Source organism: Euwallacea fornicatus, chromosome 31 (assembly GCF_040115645.1).
Source record: "Euwallacea fornicatus isolate EFF26 chromosome 31, ASM4011564v1, whole genome shotgun sequence".
In the NCBI taxonomy this organism is placed as follows: Eukaryota; Metazoa; Arthropoda; class Insecta; order Coleoptera; family Curculionidae; genus Euwallacea; species Euwallacea fornicatus.
The window spans coordinates 1,142,950-1,165,168 of NC_089571.1; the positions used below are offsets into that span (position 1 = coordinate 1,142,950).

The following is a 22,219-nucleotide window of genomic DNA, read 5'->3' on the forward strand; positions in this document are numbered from 1 at the left end:
CAACGGCTCCGTTTAAGAGACACAGAGTGTTTAAATTTTAATTTTAATTTGTTTTCCTGTGGATATTTTTGGACACAGATGAGTCAACCGGATGAAATTTAATAGATATTCCCCAAGAGTGCTCTTTTGAATAAAATTAAATGTACAATAATGCCCTTAATACAAAAGTGACCTACAGTGCGGGGCAAAAAAGTTAGGGACAATCAAACGTGATGAAACCCTGTACGTGGCGCCCTCTATCAGTAATCAAAGAAACTTTGGGTTTTGCATCATAAAGAACCCGCGAATATTAAATTTCATCCGATTGGACTCATATGTATCCAAAAATATTCACAAAAAACTAAATTAAAATTAAAATTTAAACACTCTGTATCTCTTAAACGGAGCCGCTGCGACCATACGTAAATAGGAACTTTTTGTATTGGAATAGGTTGGAGATTTGTTACTTGAAGTATCTGCACGTACTTAATTAACATCCTGTATAGACAAATGTAAAAAACAATTATTTCAAAGCGAATCCACTAAAATATCTCAAACAGGTCAAATTGTTACGTAAAAACGGGCTTAACATTTTGTGGCGTAACCGTTATTTTTTATTACCTCCTGACATCTTCGTACATCATCGACTGTAAAAGTTCATTGATGTGCGAAACATCGATTGCTTTCCACTTTTCCTCCAAAGCCGTGAAAAGTTCGTCCTTACTGGAATACTTTTTGTCTCTAATTTGTCTATGCAAATATTCCCGCACGTTCTCGATGGGATTTAGATCGGGAGACTGCGACGGCCGTTTCGAAACGGCTATTTGTTGATGCCTGAAAAATTCCTTAGCCTTCTTAGAGGTGTGTTTCGGGTCATTATCTTGTCGGAACGTTGATTTCAAAGGCACATGGTTCTCCATATAGGGTAGCGGCACGTTTTCAAGGATATTGACCTATAAAAATCTATCCATAATACCTTCAACTTTAGGCAAAGGTCCTATTCCAAACCCCGAAAAACACCCCCAAACCATCACAGATCCGCTTCCATGTTTAACCTTCCATGTTTCCATGTTGGGAAGTGTGTATTTGGGATTCAACCTTTTACCACCAGGACGTCTCGCATAGTGAATACCATCTGATGGAAGCATATTGAATTTGGATTCATCGCTGGAACATACCTTTTCCGCTCACTTACAGTCCAATGAAGATGTCGATGAGCAAATTCCAAACGGGCCATCCGATTCTTCTTGGATGGGAGAGGTCACTTGCTAGGGCGACGTGTAAAATAACCGAGGTCATGCAACCTTCGTTTTATGGTGTTAGTGGAAACCTCTGGTAGTCCTTGTCTTTGAATTTCTTTTTTTGCTTCTTTAGGTGTCTTCAACGGGTCTTTGGAGGAAACATATTTTATGAGTCGAATGGCTCCTGAGCCCAAGTTTTTTTGGTCCTCTACTTCTCTTTGTTGCTTCAAGAACTCCTTTCTGCTGATATTTCTTAATGATGGCCCAAACAGCTTTACGTTTGAAATTGAAATATTTTGCAATATCAATGTGTCGCTGAGCAATTATCTATTCAACTTGTGTGCGTTATTGTAATTTTGACGTATTTTAAAAAATTACTTCAAGAAAAAGTAAAGTTTTGTCCATTCAGGAGAAAGCTTTAATAACTTCTAGACTTGAAGCAGGTGAAAGCAACAGTGCCATTGGGAATGAGTTGCACTTATCGCATTCGACTGTTTCTAGAATTTTGAAGAACTGAGAAAATATCAAGAATGGACTTAATGAAAGTTTGTTGCTAAAGAAAAAACTTAAATTGTCCAATCATGGAGATGTTGGCCAGGCATTAATTAAGTGGTTTAAAGAGGAAATAAATAAACGATCAGTAATCAGTGGCCCAATACTGCAGGCTAATGGGAAGTTCGCCAAAATAGTAAATGCAAGCCCGGAATATACTAAATGCTCATAAAATTTGATTCAACGTTTCCGACATTGTATATGGAAAAATTAATGGTAAAGCTGCTAGGATGCCAGTTGTAGTGACAGAAAACTGATTCAGAATTGTGTAGGCGAAAATTAGAATAAATTACCAGAATGAGAAGATTCAGATGAAATAGGTCTTTTCTATAATAGTACGAAGATAGATGAAATATGAACCGAAATTTTGTCGTGCGACTAGTAGAACATCGGGAGGGAGCTCGTGCGCCTAGAGGAAATAAGCAGTGATATCACAAGGCCACGCCCCCTCTGCTCAATCCCTGAAGATCGCATTTATCGTCAACATCACCATGAGTGAGCACAACCTCAGGATAGTTCAGGTTAGGAAATCTTTCAAAGATTAAAACACGATTCGGAAGAGACATGTGTAAAGAAAACCCAAGTGTACAAAGGACATAAGAAATTTCCGGAAAGATGAGAAACAGTTGAGAACAAGTCCCATGCTTCCCGCCCTTGGATCAGAGTGTCTTTTGGGATTTCAAAGGGTGTTTGCGCATTGACTTTCTCCATGGACAGTTAACGCAGCCTACTACCGCCAGCTATTGGTTAAGATGAAGCCAGAAAAGACGTGAATTTTCGATCAGAGACGTGATTCCGTTTGACGACAATGCAAGTCCTCGCACGGCCAACCTGACCACGAGAAAATTTGTAAGAAATTCACTGGCCAACATTGGAACGTCCCCCTTGCAGTCCAGATTTATTCCCACGCGATTATCATATGTTCGGTCCGTGAAAAGGGGCACTGAAAAGCTGTTAAGGGCTTCATGCTAGATTGGCTACAAACACGTCCAGCTTCCGTTTATGATAACGGCGTTAGGAAACTTCAAAAACGACGGAAAAAATCTGTTCCGGAATCGGGGATTTGTGTTGAAAAATAGCAGGTACCTTTCGCTTTTGGACCTTGTTCCAAAACATAAAAAAAAAAAAAAAATTTCGCTTCATACTGGATTCACCCTTGTACTCGAGAACTTCCTGACGCTTGCAAATTGTTTCTTGGTCAAACTGTCTCGTTAACGCATAGTTCGTTAACCGAGTTCCTCGTTTTTGTAAACCTGATTGAGGTAAATTATTCAACAGTGCACCTTACCAGAACGTCATATTATTATTATATAAGAAAAAAGACTTAATATGTCTGATTAGCTTAATTTTTTCGGGTTGTGTAATTTTTTTATGTTTGTTCACCGGGACAGTATTTAGCCGTATCAACGCGGAATCGTCACTTGTTACCCAATGGAGGCGCTTTCGCTACTGGGATTAATGTTGGTTTGAAGCCTTGATAAGAAGTTACGTGCGACTTAATCAATAGTTCGTTTTGAATTCCCTTTATTACTATGACTGAGTGACGGTATTATGCATCATTACCACCAGTTCGAATTAAATATTCTTGCAGTGCTGTAACTGTATGTGGTAGCCACTTTTACCTCTTGTAAATTCGCAGTGAAGGTTATGACCAGCTAGTATTTATTATGGTCAATAACGCCAAGCAGTGTAGTCGCGAGACCAGCATTTCTGTCTAAAAAAATCATACTAAATATTTAATTATTTTATTTTGTTGCTGGAAAGATACGTGCAATGATTGTAAGTAATACTTTTAGTTTCCTAAAAAATGTGTAATTTTTATATATTTAGGTAAAAAAAAGTCGATATCGATTGAAACATAGCGAGCAAATCGCGCAGGCATCAGTTGATTTACTAAAATTATAATTTAAAATTATTTTTAAATAACATTTAACATTATTTAAAAATAAAAATTTATTTAATGTTCGTTTGAAACCGATAAATTCAAAAAGTTTTTGCTACTACATGTACATTTTTGGTGCTAAAACGGCATGCCGACAGTAGTTTCCCTTAATGTCATTGTGGGTGTAATAATGAGCAGTATTAAAGGTTCATATTTGTCAAAGAGGTAAGCATTGAAAATGATCGTGGAATAGCTGGAAACTGTGAATGTCTCTTTAAGATAAGACACCATTTTCTTTTACAACGGTAATACTACATCATTAAATTAGTAAATTAACGCTACTAAAACATCTACATTTGCCTTCAAGGCTTAGAAGAACACTCGAACGCATTCTGGTACTGAGTCGGTCAAAGAAGACTTAACGGTCAATAACGTTGGAAAATAACGTTTTTTTTTAGAAAAACTTACTAAATAACTTTTTTAAAGGGTATTACTTATTAAACAACGTTTGTTACAAGAAGAAAAGGAATTTGGTATACAGGGTGTTTCCTAGCTACGTGTAAAAAATTTAAAGGCGTAATCCTCGACTGATTTTGAGTCAAAAATGTCTAATAAACATATGTCCGCAGATGCCTTGTTTCCAATATACAGGGTGTTGAAATGTGGCAAGAAAAAGAGATTTTATTTCCAAAATGACTCAATTTGGGTGTTTGAATTTTAGAAAAGACAATTTTTTGGGGGAATCCTTTAATGATTAATTATAAGAATTGCTGAAAATGACCACCATTACTCATAATGCACGCTTCCATCCTTTTTGTTAATGATTGTCTCACTCTCTCGAAAACTCCTGGTGTATTGCGTATCGTTTCACATTTCAAAAACCATATTGGCCATTTCTTGATTAGTGTAATTAGGAATTTGAAAAATTTTCAAAACTGAGGTATAATCTGATTTTTGGGACACAGAACTAAATTCTTTCACTTTAGAGAGTGAAACACCAAAATAACACTCACTATCTTGTTTATAGTAGTGGAAGTAGCAAAAAAACTAACAATAAACAAGTTAGTAAATACCACCAAACCTTTAAAAACCCTAAAAACCTTTTTCAACGTCTTTCAGTCAACACCCTGTATCTTGGAAACAAGGCATTTGCGGACATGTTTATTAAACATTTTTGACTCAAAATCAGTCGAGGATTACGCCTTTAAATTTTTTACACGTAGTTAGGAAACACCCTGTATAATAACGCAACCTCGCCACCCCTTTAAGATATTTATATGGCAAGAGAGGTACTATACCAACTGAACGATATTCTTATTCTCTACTCAACCGCACTAATTTTATATGTTTTGATAAATTTTTCAGAAGATAATTAAACTTCGTACTAATTAAACATCTTACTACAGATTAAACTAGTAGAATAGCTTTTCAATAATGCTTTTTACACACCAACGTAGTCAAGTACGTTATTATGACCCGAACCTTCAGTTTAAGGAGGTAGTCTAGTGTGAACGTCTAAACATGAGCACATTTTCAATATTTCTATTTTTCTAAAAATATTGCATACAATTGAGCACCCTTTTTGCCCTAGAAATGTATGATTTAGGACAATAGATTTTTTATTTATTTATTTAAAAATATGTATAAAACTATGAAAAAATGAAAAAAAGCGAATTTTGCCATGAAATTCGGTATATGGGGTTAAAATAATATTTTAAACGACTTTTTTTAATAATTTTTTTCGATATCTCTAGCGCGAAACAAAATATCGCGAATCAACCCTGTTTGTCAATTTGTTGTTGACAAAGTTTACAGTTCGGATATCAGTTGAGCATATTAAGAAATGCGACTCATCAACCGATGCCACTGTGCAAAAATTCAAGTCTGCACCCCTTCAAATAACGAAAATATGGGGGTGTCTTCATCCTAAATGCGACACACTGTATATAAATATATTAACATTAAAACCTATCGAGTTTGTTCGTCGAAAACAGTTCGATGAGAATATATAGTTCTCTTGTTTTCTTCATCTTCAGGACAAAAACGACGTTGAAGCTTTTTGTCCGTAAAAATTTCGTGATAATAAGTACCACACATCGTTCTGCGCATGTCCTCCGCTAAATCAGGACGTCGTCCAATGGCTAATGGACGTTCGTCGGCGACTACGTTTGTACATGTAGTTCAGAAATATAACGTTCGAAATTATTATGTTCGATGCGATCATACTGTAGAAGAATATTCAAATAGACATGCGCAGGGAGAACCTCAATATATACTTTATCTATCTACTCCAAATCCCAGGCGCGCGCTTTTAATGTCTCTGCTTGGAAGCATTATTATTAGTTAAAAAGGGAGGAATCGCCTAAACCGACTATGAAATATTAATTCTACGATTATAAACTAACGAAAAACCCAAAAAATCGTTATTTTTTATTTGTCACACTAGGCCACCCCTTTAAATTACGCACATTGCAGCACGAGGGGAGGGGGGGAGGGTCTAGAACGTGAGGATCATAAGCATTTCAGAACCATTGTGTATCACGCACGTTTCATAAAATATAAAACACTTAACTAAATTAAGCATAAATGCCGTAATACGAAGAGATAATGCTTCCTGACTTCTTCACATCAAAAGTGACGTTTCACTTGGTATTAATTTCCATGGCAACCGTAACGAAACAACAATGTGCGCAACAACAGTGCGGCTCTAAATTGACCCCGCCCCTAAATTCACTTTTTAATAAGTTATTAGTTTCTTAAAATTCAAAAGCAGCATTAAATAAGATTTAAAAAAAAAACTATTTTTTGACTTTAATTTATTGATCTATATATTATTTGTTTCGCCGTTAGGGCAAAGAAGTCGATTTTGTTAAATTGAAGCATGGACCGACTGACACCTCAAATTAGAGATATTTCAAAGTTGCATCTAATGGTGCAAAGCAATATAAAATCGATCGTCTAATTTTCAAGAAAAAGAGCTCTAAATAGAAAAGAATAAATGTTGTGAAAAATACAATACAAATTCGGATTAATACCACACAAATCGACATTCTCAACTATTAATTCGCGAAATTGAGTCCATCTATCTGGGTCGTCTTCTATCAATTTATGTGTGCAAAATTTTCATTTTGTAAGAATTGAATTTTTTCAACACTCTTTTTATCACGGGAAAGTGACCTCTCATTGCAGCACTGTTACCGAAGTTGGTTGTTAAGGTTCTATTACTGATTGAATCATTTTCAATTGCGCATGCTCAGGCACACTAGTCCACTCGCACCCTTGGCTTGCGCAGTAAATTTTCTAATTAGCCCCCGCAGGTATTTGGGAGTTGCTGGACGTTCCAGAAACCTCTCATTGAAGAATATTTCCTCAGCATGGTACTTTCAACCGGCTTCGCCAAGAACATACATCGCTTCAACTTTTTCTTCTATAGATCGCCTAACTAACAAAATGTTATAGCCCTTTTCAACGCTAACTCACAATTTATAAAAATAAGCAGAGAGTTAGCATAAAATCGAAAATAAATCAATCTCCCATCAGCAAAAAGTTTATTTATTCTTTATGTACCATTAAACTGAAATTGTATCGCATTTTTTACAACGTTTATTTATTCCTATTTATGGCTCTTTTTCCTAAAAACGAGTCGATAGGGTTTAAACCACATTAAACCATTAAATGCAATTTTAAAACGCCTTTAATTTGAGGTTTCGCTCGTCCAATGCTTCAATTCAGGGCCGCACTGTATGATTTCGGCCATCAGCTCCTTATTATTAATCTGCTACTCAACGGTTTTGGGAGAAAAGCGGGAAAATCGGCATATCTTGTAATAGTGGATATTAAAGTCAGTGATGATAAAATATTCCTTTATGTCACGGGGCATATCAAAATATGTGTTCATTACTCGTCAATTCTGTTTATACATTGAAAAAAAAATTTAATTTATTTAATACTAAAAAATTTATCAATAAATTTATTATACATGTTATATGTTTCAGGTGAATTTTACGTTTATCGGACTTATGGCACCGGTCTTTACTATATTTAATCAAGATTTGTAAGTACCTAACCTGAACTAACTCGAACTAACCTATCAATTTAACATACAGGGTGCTTCAGAGTAGTATGCCATAAATTCAAGGGGTGATTCCATAAGTGATTTTGAGGAAAAAAGTTTGTATGAACCTAGGTCCGTTTTCGCTTTCTGTCTGAAATACGGGGTGTTAAGATTTGCTTTTTTTTTTGTTTTTTTTTTAAGTCCGGACCTGCACTAAATGTTTTTATCAAACTTGGTAGGCATAAGTTAAGCGTGGAAACACATCTTTTAAGAGAAAGACGAATTTTCAAACGCAAGCAGTGGCGCCCCCAAGGCCATGACTCTGATTATTTTTTTGCGAAAAATATGCCACGCCTCTGCTTTTTCAAAAAAAAAAAAACAAAAAAATCTTTTTATTAATTCTAGTTCTTTTTGCTAAAAAAAAAAAAACGAGAAACGGAACATGGTGAAACAATCCATATTAAAAAAATCAGTGAAATTGTTTTTTTAGAGTGACAACACGATCGTGAAGCAAAAACGGTTTCCAAAAAAATGTTTTAAATTAGTTAACTATCAAGTGCATCAGTGTGTCTGCCAAATCGTAAAACCCTTTATTGAACGATTTTTCTGTTAGATTTTGAAGTGTCTGCCGTATCTGAGTAGAAGGCAGTAGCGTCCTGTTGGGGCCCGAAAAGTAACTCACCATTATGGTTATTTCTTATTATTGCGCTTATGGGCAAATCTCCCCTTCGGTGCGCTTGAAGTTCTTTAGCACAAGGGAGTCCGTAATTTACGGACGAATAGCGGATAATTTCGTTGTCGTTTAAGTTGTTTAACGTAAATGTACACGATCATTACTCCATACAGCTTCTCTCTGTAGTTAAAGTTGCATATTGAGTAATTTTTTTTTTCAGCTCAGTAAATACAGATAAAATCCCAAGTTATGCTAATTACTTACTGGACTCTGGGATCAAAGGAATTTTAGGTAAGACAGTCGGATAAGCTAAAAAAACCTAACAGAGATGTATATTTGTGGTATGCCGTAAAGGTACGTAACTTGGAATTCCAGACTATGCCGATTGAAAATACGAAGTTTCTGTGACTTTCGGAAGTATTCGATTACAACTGAAACTTTGGGAAAAAGATGATTTTTTTCCTGAACTTATTTATCGAAATAGTTTAAAATTATTAACACTTCATTGTTTCAACTTTTCCTCTTCTACAACGTAGCGATCTCACGTGTAAAACGTTTCGGTTTTCGACAATCACCATCAACCTCGTTTCTCTATGGGCACCAACTTGAGTTTTAAAATTTTCGAATTTTTTTTTTTTTTGATTATGACGATGTATGACATGTTTAGGTTTGGCCTTGCGGATTGAATGCAAATGCCAAAAATCCTGTTTTTGCAGAGAATAACATCCGTGCTTTTATTTATTAAAAACATTTTTGAGAGTTCGTCTGAATTTCGATTAACATCACTTAGTTACAAAACGACTAAATTTATTAATTAGCTACATTTTCAAGTGAAAAAAAACTGTATAATTATTGACCCCCAAATTGTGCAACTTTACTTCAAATTTGCAGATATGGAGATTCCCATGGTGGTGCCCTAGAAACAGACATCCTGTATATTTCCTAAAATAACAATTAATTTATCTACATTGAGTGTAAATTAAATCCGAAACACGAATAGACATTGACCCATAACAGCAACGTTTCGATGGTAACCATAAAGCTAACAGCGAGAGATTGTAACGACATTATGCCCGATTGGCTCCCTAAGTAAATAATGAGCCATGGGCGTGTTAACGTATTATTCCAGTATTTTAAGAAATGAGGCAAAAACGCGCTTTTCAGTCATTCAGTAAACACACCCAATAAAGGTACCTTTTAAAGCTAATAATGATGAGTAGGTAACAAACTGTAGTAGAGAGTTTTCTTACTGTCTCTAGATTATGACTAGTCTTAACTCTACACGGTTCAATAAACTATTAAATATTTTGCCAGTAAAGGTGCAAGTGAAACACTTTGCACCTCTAAACGTAACATACTATTCGCATAGATTTTTAACGTAAAGTTTCATATGACTGAACGGGGGAATCCCCAGCACAAATCTTTAGAATTGAACAACCAGCGACACGTGGAAGTTTAGGGCAGTACAAGGGGACTAATCTGAAAAACATTTAAAGTAGTTTCTGGTTGAGCATAAAGTTTGAACTTTCAGTGGGAGCATCTAGTGGAGAAGGAACATCTCTTTCAGTCCAAGAACGAAAAATTTTAACGGAAGCATGGACCAGTGCTGTTCGAAATACTTCACAACACTTAATGGTGCAAGTTGGAGGAGCTCCATTTCCAGACGTCGTCGACTTGGCCAGACATGCCGACACTCTAGGAGTTGACTCAATTTTAACTTTGCCAGAGTTGTATTTTAAGCCAACAAAATCTCAAGAGCTGATCAGTTACTTGAAGTTCATAAGTGCAGCAGCCCCAAATACGCCTCTACTGTATTATCACCATCCGAGCTTAAGCGGAGTTAACAGTAAGTTGTATGTTGATCACTACTTGGAGTTTAAGGGTACTGTTTACGAGATATATCTAATCTAACAGTTAAATAAATACGGGCCCAATGTTCATAGTCCGGCCCTTATATCTATGTTATGGCAAAGCTGTATATTTCATTTTTTTCATTTGTGAATTGCTACAATCGAAAAATGTTTCTTTACCAAATTTCATGACAATCCGTCGAAGGGCTCTTCCAACATAAATTATTTTAGCCAAATGGGGCCCCATATTCATAGAACCTTAGAACTTAAACGACAGACTTTGGACAAAAAGAAAAAATACGTGTTTGTTAATTTCATTAGTGGAAACCACGGTTAAAATATTTGCACTATGATCTGGAACACCCTGTATAGCGTGAATAACCCGTCAAACTTCCAAAAAAAAAATTTATTTTCATACTTTCTTAAGGTCGTCCAGCAACGTACCGCACAGCTGATTAAGACCCACCCTGTATATTATATACTACCAGATTACATAGATTATAAAGCCTCGATTTACAAATTTTACCTCTATACGTTATTTACTTATTATCGTCCTTGTAACGTTACTGCTAGTTACGTTCACTAACTGTGACAATTTTTGTGGCTTAGTTGACATGGCGGAATTCTTGAACGAAGCATCTCACCAAGTGCCAAATTTGAAAGGAGTCAAATATGCATCCAACGATTTAGCTGTTGCACATGCAGCTTTACGAGCGGCAAATGGTAAATACCGAATTTTTATCGGAAGCGACCATGTAAGTATGCTCTACTTGAAAAATATTTGGTCATACCTCTCGGTCGGTTTCGAATCATTTATTCTTTACTACGGTATAAAATAGTCTTTTACTTAACGAGTGCGGTAAAAGATACTTTACCGCACATGTTAAGCACGATATTTTCCTGCGAGCGCTTGTTGTTATTTCTAACGATTGGCCCTTTAATTTTCAGGTCATAGAACCAGCATTCTCCGTGGGATTTGATTCTGCAATTGTAGCATCATCCAACGCATTTCCTCGTTACTCTAAGGAAATATTGCAGGCCGTTAAGGACAAACAACTGGAGAGAGCTATAGACCTGCAACAAAATTTGACTAAAATTATGACCACTGTGACTAAATTTGGTAATTGACGTGTAGAAGGGAAAAAGCAGTTTGTGGGACAATATCGTGAACTTACGTGTAATTTTTCAGGTTCCAAGGTACCAGGGATGAAATTAGCCATGAATCTTTTTACACCTATCAACGTAGGATTGGCAAGACCTCCCTTACAGAATCTCAACCCCCATAGAATAGGGGAGTTCAGAAGCACACTAGAGCCATTATTATAGAGAACCTTTAATTCCTACGTATCACTTATCAATAGAATTTTCTTATAGAGTTAAACTAAAAATAAGTGTTGTACCATTGGAAATAGCCGAGAATCCACCAAATACCTATGCGTGATTGGTTGTGTTGAATACTCATCCAATTCGTCATCTTTTGCTTACGTTTGGGTCTATAATATATTAGAAGACTAAAAGAATAGAATTCATAAATCACTCAGCTTAAGGGTTGTTCTGGTTTGACCGTGAGGACCTATGAGAAGAAATACACACGCCATTTATCAAGGTTGATATTTGCCATGCCCTTCGCAGAGTCAATGTGTTAAAATGTTAATTGCAAAAACCTTTTAAGGTTTACATTTAAGTCATTTAAACTAAAACCCCAAATTTGAGGAACTAATCAGCGTCCTGGTTGGTCAACCAGAGCAAAGAGGGCAGATACCAAACCCTGCTCGTTTTTCGCTCCAGAGTTTTCTCAAGACAGAATTAATTTGGGACTTGAGCCGAAAGGTAGTTATCCACGTTTTCCTCCTAATTCACTCTTAAACTTGATTTCGTGCCCAAGTTACATGTAAAAAAGGATCATTCTGATCTTAATATGGACAATTGTTGAAGTGATTTCTAGTGAAATTCTAGTGTTTTTCTTCAGTTATCACACTGATTATCGTGGCGGTAACCGTATACAAAATAATACCTGGTCTCAGAAGACCTTTCCTGAAGACTTCAACAGTTGTGACAACTGTATATTTGTATTCTTGGAAATATCTATGGAAAATTAGTTAATCAGGCAGTTGCTGCACCTTAATGGATTTTGGGCAATTTTCTTGATTGTCTTTTCCGTAACAAGTGGCTCCTGGGTGAAGAGGGGAGGATTTTTAGTGGGTAGGTGCCTCATTTAGGGGCGAATCCCACATAATCATGGCCGCCAGACCATCAGGCCGCGCTACCTAGGAAGGTTTCCCTTTACAAAATAAAAGTTAGTCCTATCTCAAACATATTGCTAATTGTTGTTTTGGTTCGATTCCGGGTCTCCAAAACGTGTCATTTTTCCCTTTAATGATTTTCCACTTTTGTCAATAAATCATCAAACGTTTCTTGATTTATTCTAAAGTATTCCCAGAATTTTGCTTCTCCTTCAGTTAGTTTACTTTTTCAACATTATGCACCCACATTTTACCCATTTTTTTCTTTTTTGCTTTTGTATCTCTTTTCGCTCTTCCTCCATCCCATACTATTGCCACGATGGAAAAATTAGTATTACTAAAATTGGAGAACATTCTTCCCACGAGCACTCTAAAGACATACTCTCGAAAAGCCCGAGAATATGGTGATACGTGACATGCGGCTACCAAGCTCGAGAATATGTGATCTCGAGATATACGGAACTCGGTACTATTCACCTTTATCACTTGCCTCACATCCCTTCTCGTATTGCAGATGTGTGGAGAGACGTTAAGGCATTTCGTAGGTGAAGTCAAAGAGAAATCTGGAGGTGACTGAGTTGTACAGTTTTTGAAATTTTAAAGCAAAAAGTTTGTTCGGCCGAAATTTGACAACGTAGTCACTGTGGACGGTCAAGATGTGGTGAATATGTTGCCACATCCCAAGGAAGTCCGACGGAATATTTTCAAATTTGATTTTAAATTTAATAATTATAAGCTCTCATAATAATTATTGTTTAGGTAAGTGTTTTTTTATTTTTATATTGTTATATTAGCTTCCATTTATTATTCAAAAACCCTGGGATTAATAGTAAAACGCAGCTTTTTTTTATTTTTTCACATATACCCCATAAACACGGTATATTGCTTATACTAAGGAACCACCACGTCATTATTACGTTTACCCCTAATGGTGGGGCAAATGTGATGTTGTAACACTCTTTACAAAAAAAAAAGAGTGCCGACACGCTTTCGAACATTAGAGTTCGATCGCCCTGTGGGCATTGGCCAAGCGCACTAGGTCCACTGCGCTTTTTTTGGAGATTTTATTAAAATATTTCAAAAATTTGAGAAAACGTCAAACATACCATTCAAAAACCATGACACATTTACCCCACTGCCCCTTACAACATATTATTCCGTCCAAGACACTCTAGAATGCTCGCACGAGCGATCTCGATATGGAATTCTTAATTCTAACAGTAAAAAAATACCTCTTGATTTTAGTTAAAAGAATATTTTTAAAGCATCATTTTTAAATATCTACTACGTGTATATACAGGATATCCTACATTCGAGTCTGACCAATTGGAATCTCGGAAACGGTAAGAAATACGAGGTCAGATTGTTCTGTGCCAAAGTTGCTTAATCGGTCACTCAACAAAATCCTTTTTTGATAATTAAAAAAATTCGAGTGATTTCGGAGATACTTAAAAAAACCGTTAATTTTCAAAACTTCTTCAGCTACAAAGCGACATTAGTCAAATTTTTATTTAACATTTCAGCTACGCACCATCATCAACTTCTTTTTCTTAATGCGAACAGGTATTAGTTTACCAAATCCGTTCCATGAAAAAATACATTTAAATAAATGAACACGCCTGTCTCTGCCTTGCGCGTTAGATTCTATCAAGGATAAAGTGGGGCAAGATGACGTACGGGGTGAGATGACAGTTTTCGAAGCATTTAGTTGTAATTTAAGCCACTAGATGGCGATTGAATCTGTTGCTTCAGCTTCTAACTGCAAAATTTAAAAAACCCACCGTTTGACGTAATAAATGTCAGCTTGAAGATAAGGGATTTTTCAAAAAAGGCAAGTTTTAATGAAAAATGTTCTTATGTCTCCTATTTCTTGATAATTAAAATACTCTGCAGGTGTCGTTCTAATTTCGAAGGTTTTTTGAATCTTTACAAAATATTCTTTATTAAATTGTTTATTAAAAGAAATCGATAAAATTTGGTTTTTGCTAGATATCTGGAAAGCCATAGGTATGTTCAAGAAGCCAGAAGTGGCTTTAAACTCGTCCCCTCGAGTTGTAATTCTCTCCCCGTTCCACCGACTTAGAAACTCTGCCAGTTTCCGAGATCCCTTCTCCAATCATCAACAAAACTCATCCTGTATATACACAAATATTACTGTGGAAATGACATTTTCCATGGACAGGTTCATTTTCCTACCATATGTGAGTGACCTTTGGTCATTGGCTGCGAGAGACTCATCACAATCCTAATTTGGTAACAATTTCGGATCATTGGGAAAATGTTTACGGTTCTGCATGGTTCTACCATGAAAAAAAAAGATTGATAAAATACCTTCAATATCTATGCATCCTCTTTATCAGTTCCATTTAATTGTTGTTCACTTTAGACGAATTGGTTAAAAGTGTTCTCTTTAACTTCAAGTTGCGCTAACAGTAGAAAGGCAAAAAGAGGGGGAAATACGCGATATTAATGTCATTATGAGTTTTTTTTCGGTAGGACAAAATTGTGTTAAAAAATGTTACAGTGTATGGGTAATAGACACCTGTACGATACATCGGTTATTTGGGTACAGGATCGTGTTTTTTTACCATTTACCCTTAACAAGGTTAAAGAACCTCAGAATCGATAAAGGCTATCCTTTTTTATTTTTTTGGAAGTTTGGAAGGAAAAAATTTCGAAAATACTAAAGTGACCCGAATTTTATGCTCGCCAGTATATTTTACTTTTATCTACTTGAAGGTAGATCTTTTCTTTATGAAAACCACGTGGCCGAGGCGATAAACCAAAGGGCGGCTGTAGTGTTGGTCCCTAATTGTAGAGTGGTGGAAATTTTACTAATCTTTTGTATAGTCAGTTCTTGCGGAACTTTGTTAGCGACAACACGGGCGTGCCTCCTGACTGCATTCAATAAAAGAAGTATTAAAATCACTTTGTGGTGATCATTTCTAAATCCCATATCCAACAAAATTATAATGCAACGTGCTGAAACCCGACAAAAACCCGTTTTTACACACAACTGTCTTAAAGCGTCACAGAGTCGTAGCGCCTTGGGGAGGTACAGTCGCGGTCATATAAATAGCACACTTAACTTCAGGTCCAACTGAGAAATAAACACTTCTTATCTGCAAATGATAAAATTTAGGTTTTTTGTGAACAAAGGACAACATTTTTAAGAAAGGTCTTAACTTGTCCCTCTACATGTTCGATTATTTTCAAATTCAGTTGTTTAGTGTGGTCATATAAATAGCACGTTTTCTAAGATCGCTGAAAAATATCACGTAAATTAACAATTTGTTTCTGAAAGTATGATATTTAGGTGTTTCCTTATATTCGATTACTTAATTCAAATTTTTTAGTGGGAAAAAGTAAGCATTGTGGTGTAGAAAGAGGAAATCTCATCGTTCGTTTGAAAAATGAAGGTCTCAGTATTTCAGAGATTGCTAATAATATAAAATGTTCTCAAAAACTTGCTTACGATGCCCTTAAGTCATTTGAATCTACCAATAGTACTGAAAACAAAATTAGAACGCCTAGAAGTCGCAAAAACTCGGCAGCAATGGATAGATCAATCACCAGAAAAAGCAAGTCTGATCCTTTTAAAACAGCCAGGCAAATTAAACAAGAAATTTTGAATGAACCTAATGTCAATTTATCTGTTAGAACTAGTAGAAGGAGATTAAATGAAATTAATCTAAGAGGATGCATAGTGAGAAAAAAGCCACTGGTATCCAAACGAAATCTAAAGAGTGGATTAAAGTATGCGCACGATCATGTGAATAAAGACATTAAATTTTGGAAAAATATTCTGTGGAGTGACGAATCAAAGTTCAATCGGTTTGGTAATGACGGAAAAATATTGGTACGGCGCCCTCCAGGCCAAAGCCTCAATAAAAAATATACTATTAAAGCCATAAACCCCGGCGGAGGGAGTGTCATGGTCTGGGGAGCTTTCTCGTGGAATGGACCGATTTATGTGTAAAGATATCCTTTCCACTATCATGGAGCCTTATGCAGATGAGTATATGCCCCTAGCATACAAATTCATGCACGACAACGACCCTAAACATTCGTCAAAACTTGTAAGAGGCTGGATTAGGGATAACATGGTAGGTGTTTTAGAGTGGCCGTCACAGAGTCCAGACTTGAACCCTATAGAAAACTTATGGAGCCGCATAAAACGGGATCTACAATATAAAAATCCTACAAATTCAGAGGAATTGTGGAGTAATATTCAAGATGCTTGGAACAATATTCCAGATAGTTTTTGCAGAAAGTTAGTGGAGTCTATGCCATCAAGATTAAATGCGGTTACACGAAATAAAGGCTTATAACATGAAAATTTGGTTTAATGTGAAATGTGCTATTTAAATGTCCCATCAAATATCATAAACTTTAGAGTAATCTTTTGTTTTGTATTTGTATTAGGTTCTTTTTTGTTTATATTTTTCGTATTGGCAAAATAAATCAGGAGACAGTCACAATTGATAAATTAATATAAATTTGGAAATATTGAAAATTTAAAAGTGTGCTATTTACATGACCGCCACTGTATTTCCGAACGTGGACTCTGCTACTCAAATGTCCTCTGTTGCGCTGCATAATCCCTAGGATTCATAGTTCTAAATCGTCCTGTGGATTGATGCTGCTTTTTATCCCTGAACATAAGATAAAAATACCTAAATTTTCAATTAGAAAAAAAAAACTATGGCGCACTGATCGGTAAGCATAATGAAAGAAATCTTCGAATTTGATCTGAAGTGTTAAAATTGAAAATGAAACGAAGTACAACCTCTGAAAATAAACGAAAAGTAGCCATTCCGATGGTTCGGATATTAGTTTATTTGCTTCATAAACGAAGGGTGTTCAAATGTAAATATCAGCTCCATAAGGAGACACCAAAAATAGTCTTTTAACTAAAATCAACTGCGTCCTATCTGACAATAGGATTCCGATTTCGATTGTAAAATGCCAAACTGAAACACCTTAAGCTACAAAAATAACAATCAATCGGAACAAAAATTTCATCATTAGCAACAGTACATACAGTTTCTGATATACTCGATAATAATAAATTATGAGTTTGTCTTACAAAAACGTTGAAGCAAGCTTTTCCACACACACAGTACTTAGCATTGTCCAAATAATCAATGACGGTTATGGGCAAAGTACCTTTCGGATATGGGATTCGTGCCCATAGGACCTTTTTACCCGCACATTCTTTTAAACTGCGCACTTGTAGTGGTTTGGGATAGATCCCAGCGCCATTCGGCATGTTTTGGGCAAAGTTGTTATTGGATATGTCAATGCTTTGTAGACGCAACTTTTTGACGCTCCCCGGTAAAATCGTGAGCAAGTTATTGGAGGCCGAGAAAATTTTTAGGTGTTTTAGGCTTCCAATTCCCACAGGTAACGATGTAAGGTTATTATGACTAAGGTGTAAAGTTGTAATGTTGTATAACTTCACTATTTGATCTGGCACAAACGTCAATTCATTATGAGTCACGTCTAACAAGTGTAAGCTTTTAGACAAACATCCTCCGATCCACTGCCATTGCTGGAGACTGCTTTTGCCCAGTGAATTATGCGACACATTTAACTCATTCAAGTTAGGTAATCTATTCAATTCTTCGGGAAGATATGCGATAAGGTTGTTACTGAGATTTAGGACTTTCAATCTGTTGAGCTGCAGTATCCCATTATCTAGACCCGATCTCTGGATATCATTTATGTACAGTGATTCCAGGGTTCGTGGAAATCCTTTCAAAGGGTAGTCAGACCTAAAATAAAAAAAAGGAAAAATTCACATCAGTTGCATATAAACCACAATGTTACGCAATATGGCCTCTTTGCGTTGCTTTTAGGGGGTATAAGGCAAAGGGCGACGGGGGAACGAATGGATGAAAATGAGCGTGGCCACCAGGTCTAAATAGAATTGAGTTATTTTCATTTGTTTGTAACGCATAGAAGAACTATGGAGATTGTCCATTTTCAAATATTACATATTTGCTCTATTTCGAACATTATGTACGGGATTGTCTAAAAGTTTGGGGCAATATCAAATATATCCGTTATTTCCAAAGGACATGAGTAGATAAACAAGGGGGGTATCACGTCAAATGTACAGTTTTCGCATAGTCGATATTACCGCTATTCCGTTATTTGTATCGTTCCGTCATTTCTTTGCCGGTATGGCGACATGGACGGTTAACATAACGTTAATTTATCGGAGTTTAGCGCAAACTATTTTTTTGTCGTTACGTAGAGATTAACATGGGGTGTTATGATGAAAAGTTTGTCAAAATATATATTAGGAGAGCATTTTTTCTTTTGCTGGCCTAAATGATTCTTGGCGAAGTTCTACAAAAGACCCAGGTTCAAAAGCGTGTGCACAACTCTACCCGCTAGCACCCCAATTCACACGCGTGCGCACAACGGCATTCTCTACATAACTTCTGGCCTATTTCTCACACCGTCAACTGCATTGAAAATTCGATTATGTAAATCTTGAATATGATCAATTGGTGTTGAATAAACTGTTGATTTCAAAAAAACCCACACTAAAAGTCACATGGCGTCAAATCTGGGGATCGTGGGGTCCATTGTACTGGAGCATCATTTCCCCTTTCGATCCATCGCTCAGGAAATGTATTATTTAAATATTGTCTAACCCTGAGGATATAATGTGGAGGCGCCTCACATTGCATGAACCACATGCCGTCACGAATTAATAATGGCATGTTCTCCAACAAGTACGGTAAAATTTCTTAAAGGAAGTGCAAATAACTTTGTTCATTTAATCGATTTGGCATCAGAACAGGCCCGAGAATAATTTGGCCAATTATTTTAATCCATACATTAGCTTTAAATGTTTGTTGATGAACTATTTTGAGGACGTGCGGATTTTCATCAGTATAAACATGTTCATTGTAAACGTTAGTTATGCCGGATCTAGTAAAGCAAACTTCGCCGATAAAGAGAATTTTTTTTTTAAGTTCTTGATTATGAACCTGATAATGCATGATTACATTAACTTTAATAAAAATGTTTTGAATATCAAAGTTATTTGGTGTCATTAAGCTGACTATATTTTTAAACAAATATGACTCCAAAGCCCAAAAGATACATTTTTTTACTAGAAATTTACACGCAAAAATTATTCATCACAATGTAAGCTAAATCCTCATTCAGCTTAGAACAATGTTTTTAGAACATCCTGTATATTTGCTTTACCACTAAGCATTATAATATTGTATTATTTCCCTATTTGGATGTTATTTATAAGAGCTACATTCATATTTTGTGTGATAAGTGGTGTAAATTTATCATTAATATGAAAAAGTATAATAATGTAACAGTGAAGGTCATGCGATGAAAATATGTTGATAAATATGTCAAAACTACTTGAACTAGGTCTTGCTACATTGGTGCTACTAATTTTAGACTCAGATGCCCTGACATACGTAGGAGACAAATTAATCTTGTTTAATAAAAAAATAATCAAATTACTATGATCTGCATGATTAAGCTTTGAGGCACAATGGTATCAGCATTTTTTGCCTAAAATGCGAGATTGTAGAACACTTTGAAATATAAATTGCCACTCTGTCCTTTCAATTGGTCTAGAATTAAATACAAGACATATCTTTCCAATTTCCAGACACTTTAAAACCCAGAAAAGACTCATGAAACTCTATAAATGTCTTTTTGATGTCAGAAGTGCTCATACTCATTGCTCCATGTCTATCTAATTTTCATCTGTTATTTATGTTCTAGTTTAGTTTTTAAATTTCTCGAGAGAAGTAGTACTTAAATGATGGATTAACCTTTGGTAAAATTTAGCCACTTTCTTCTTTATGTAAGTGGGTAAATAGCTATATAAAAATTTTGTATATCCGCATTTCTTAAATAAACATGCTTTCTCCACTACTTATTTGAAAAGATGCCATTGTTGGATGTGTGGAATGACTAGTAGAATGTAAAGTACTTCTAAAATAGTTGGCTAATAGTTATATCACTCGTTATTTACATAAAGACCTAAGGCCACGTGGTAATCATCCCTATTGCTATTTCATTTTTAGTTACCATGAAAATGAATGTTAAGGAGTGAAGAAAAATTGTATTTACACCATTATTGTGGAATATTTGCCATTCTCAAGTCTTAGATCTCTCAGAGCTTTTAGATTTACACTTGACATTACAATAATAATAATAATAAATATTCAAAGGGTCAAAGTTAGTGTACATACACATATTTGGCTAGTGTTTAGCCCTTAAAAAACACACTGGTGGACTGATATTTACCTCTTATTGATAATCAATTTTGTAGATGTCGCATCTCTGCTTTTTATGGGAGTAACACTCATACTAGAATAAGTAAGTTCTTTGTCAGAAATTGTTTTGTCAATTGCACGTTTTAGAAGATGAATGAAGCCTTTAATTTGTAATGCGTCTCCTTGAATGCACAAGTCATATTCAGGATTCTTCAACTGTATGGTGCATTTTCCTTCGTTAATAAATCGAGTTAAGACATTCTTAATATTGTTTTTTATTGAATATTTCGTCCCTGCTTTATTCTGGCCAGAAAATAAAAGCAGACAAAACTCATCGCTCTTGGGATGCTTGCATAAAGCCAAGGTAGATTTGCAGGGCTTCTTCCTTACAGCAGCTGGTAAATTCGGTAATAACCTATTTACCACACAAACAGTACACTGGATTTTCATTTTATTTGTCTAATCATCACTACACAGACCACAACACTTGCAACAGGCACTTATTACTTTCGAGTTTTTTTATCCGCTACAACATCGGCCGACAAAACATCTCCTCCAACACCGAAAATAAAACAAAACAACATGTGTAGTGTTGGTCAAACATTTCAAAATTTTAAAGTATCGATTTCAACAACCTCGATATGGATACCCCATGCATAATACTCTCTATCGATACCTTAGAATTCGATATTCACCTAGAACGACATTTCTCAGAGAGGTACCGAGAGAAACACTTGTAGGTAAAAAAATAGTCGCAAATAATTTAGGGTTCTACTGGTTTCGAACTGAAAACCTGGAATTACAAATAATATCGTTCACATATAGAGCGAAGTCGTAAATAAGGGCTGCCCCCTTTGACTTTTGTATCGTGTAATAGACGAAGTAGAAATTTGGTATAGGGTAACTCGTGTTGTGCAAATGCGACATTTTAATATAAACGTCAACGTCAAAAACTAATAAATCAAAGCCAGATACCAATGTGAAAAATAATTTCGATAGAACGCCCTATTTAATTTCTACCCTATTAGATTTATGGATTCATGTTAGTTTTATAAACATTTGTTACATCGTACGTTAAAAAAAAATTCGATTAAGTGGAATTTGTAATTATTTGGCAGCGGGCCCCCCATACCTTAATGTGTTCTGCGTAATCCCAAACATAAACACATAAACCTAACCTCATTTAAATATAACTCTGTCTCTTTTTATTATTAGTTGGATTTTATTGAAAATAAAGCGAACGTTGGTTAGTTCAAGTCTTTTGAGTGGTAAAAGTGATATTTGCAGTTGGACAAAAAGTCTTTACAGTTGAGTGTTATTTTCACAGTTCAAAAACCGAGAATGAGTCTTTGAAGTTCAATTCTGTTTTCAAAAGTTTCGTGAAAACTTTTCCCACATTGAAGTACTGGAATCGCAGTTTAGCGACGCTTTCAATTATGTCGTGAAATTGTCTCATAAAACTGGCGATCACAAGG

The 22,219-nt window shown here is 35.6% G+C and overlaps 2 protein-coding genes across 4 annotated transcripts in view; one reads left to right on the forward strand and one right to left on the reverse strand.

The window, feature by feature from the left end:
• The window catches only part of LOC136348138 (N-acetylneuraminate lyase-like), a 20,844-nt gene extending 7,474 nt beyond the window's left edge, over positions 1-13,370 (forward strand). Inside the window, exons 1-7 of one of the 3 annotated variants that reach the window (XM_066298748.1) lie at positions 3,370-3,551; positions 7,650-7,708; positions 8,602-8,672; positions 9,949-10,227; positions 10,841-10,986; positions 11,180-11,351; positions 11,421-13,370. In XM_066298748.1, the coding sequence (XP_066154845.1) occupies positions 3,546-3,551; positions 7,650-7,708; positions 8,602-8,672; positions 9,949-10,227; positions 10,841-10,986; positions 11,180-11,351; positions 11,421-11,557 (870 nt within the window). In that variant the 5' untranslated portion in view covers positions 3,370-3,545 and the 3' untranslated portion in view covers positions 11,558-13,370. Of the gene's footprint in view, positions 1-3,369; positions 3,552-7,649; positions 7,709-8,601; positions 8,673-9,912; positions 10,228-10,840; positions 10,987-11,179; positions 11,352-11,420 lie in introns of those variants that run through there. The other 2 variants (XM_066298746.1, XM_066298747.1) reach the window with 2 other exon arrangements.
• Positions 13,371-17,289: 3,919 nt separating this feature from the next.
• Positions 17,290-21,725, reverse strand: Lrr47 (Leucine-rich repeat 47). The gene is made up of 2 exons (XM_066298743.1): positions 20,776-21,725; positions 17,290-18,251 (listed from the first exon to the last, which is right to left on the reverse strand). Exons 1-2 carry the CDS (start codon positions 21,192-21,194, stop codon positions 17,405-17,407), a joined length of 1,266 nt encoding a protein of 421 aa, XP_066154840.1. The 5' UTR covers positions 21,195-21,725; the 3' UTR covers positions 17,290-17,404.
• Between the last annotated feature and the right edge of the window lie 494 nt (positions 21,726-22,219).

Excerpts from the sequence above, each read along its gene's own strand:
- Lrr47 (XM_066298743.1), bottom strand. The coding sequence starts at position 21,194 with ATGAAAATCCAGTGTACTGTTTGTGTGGTAAATAGGTTATTACCGAAT. Across the intron at positions 18,252-20,775 it reads AAATTGATTATCAATAAGAG|GTCTGACTACCCTTTGAAAG; the intron begins GTAAATATCAGT and ends TTTTTATTTTAG.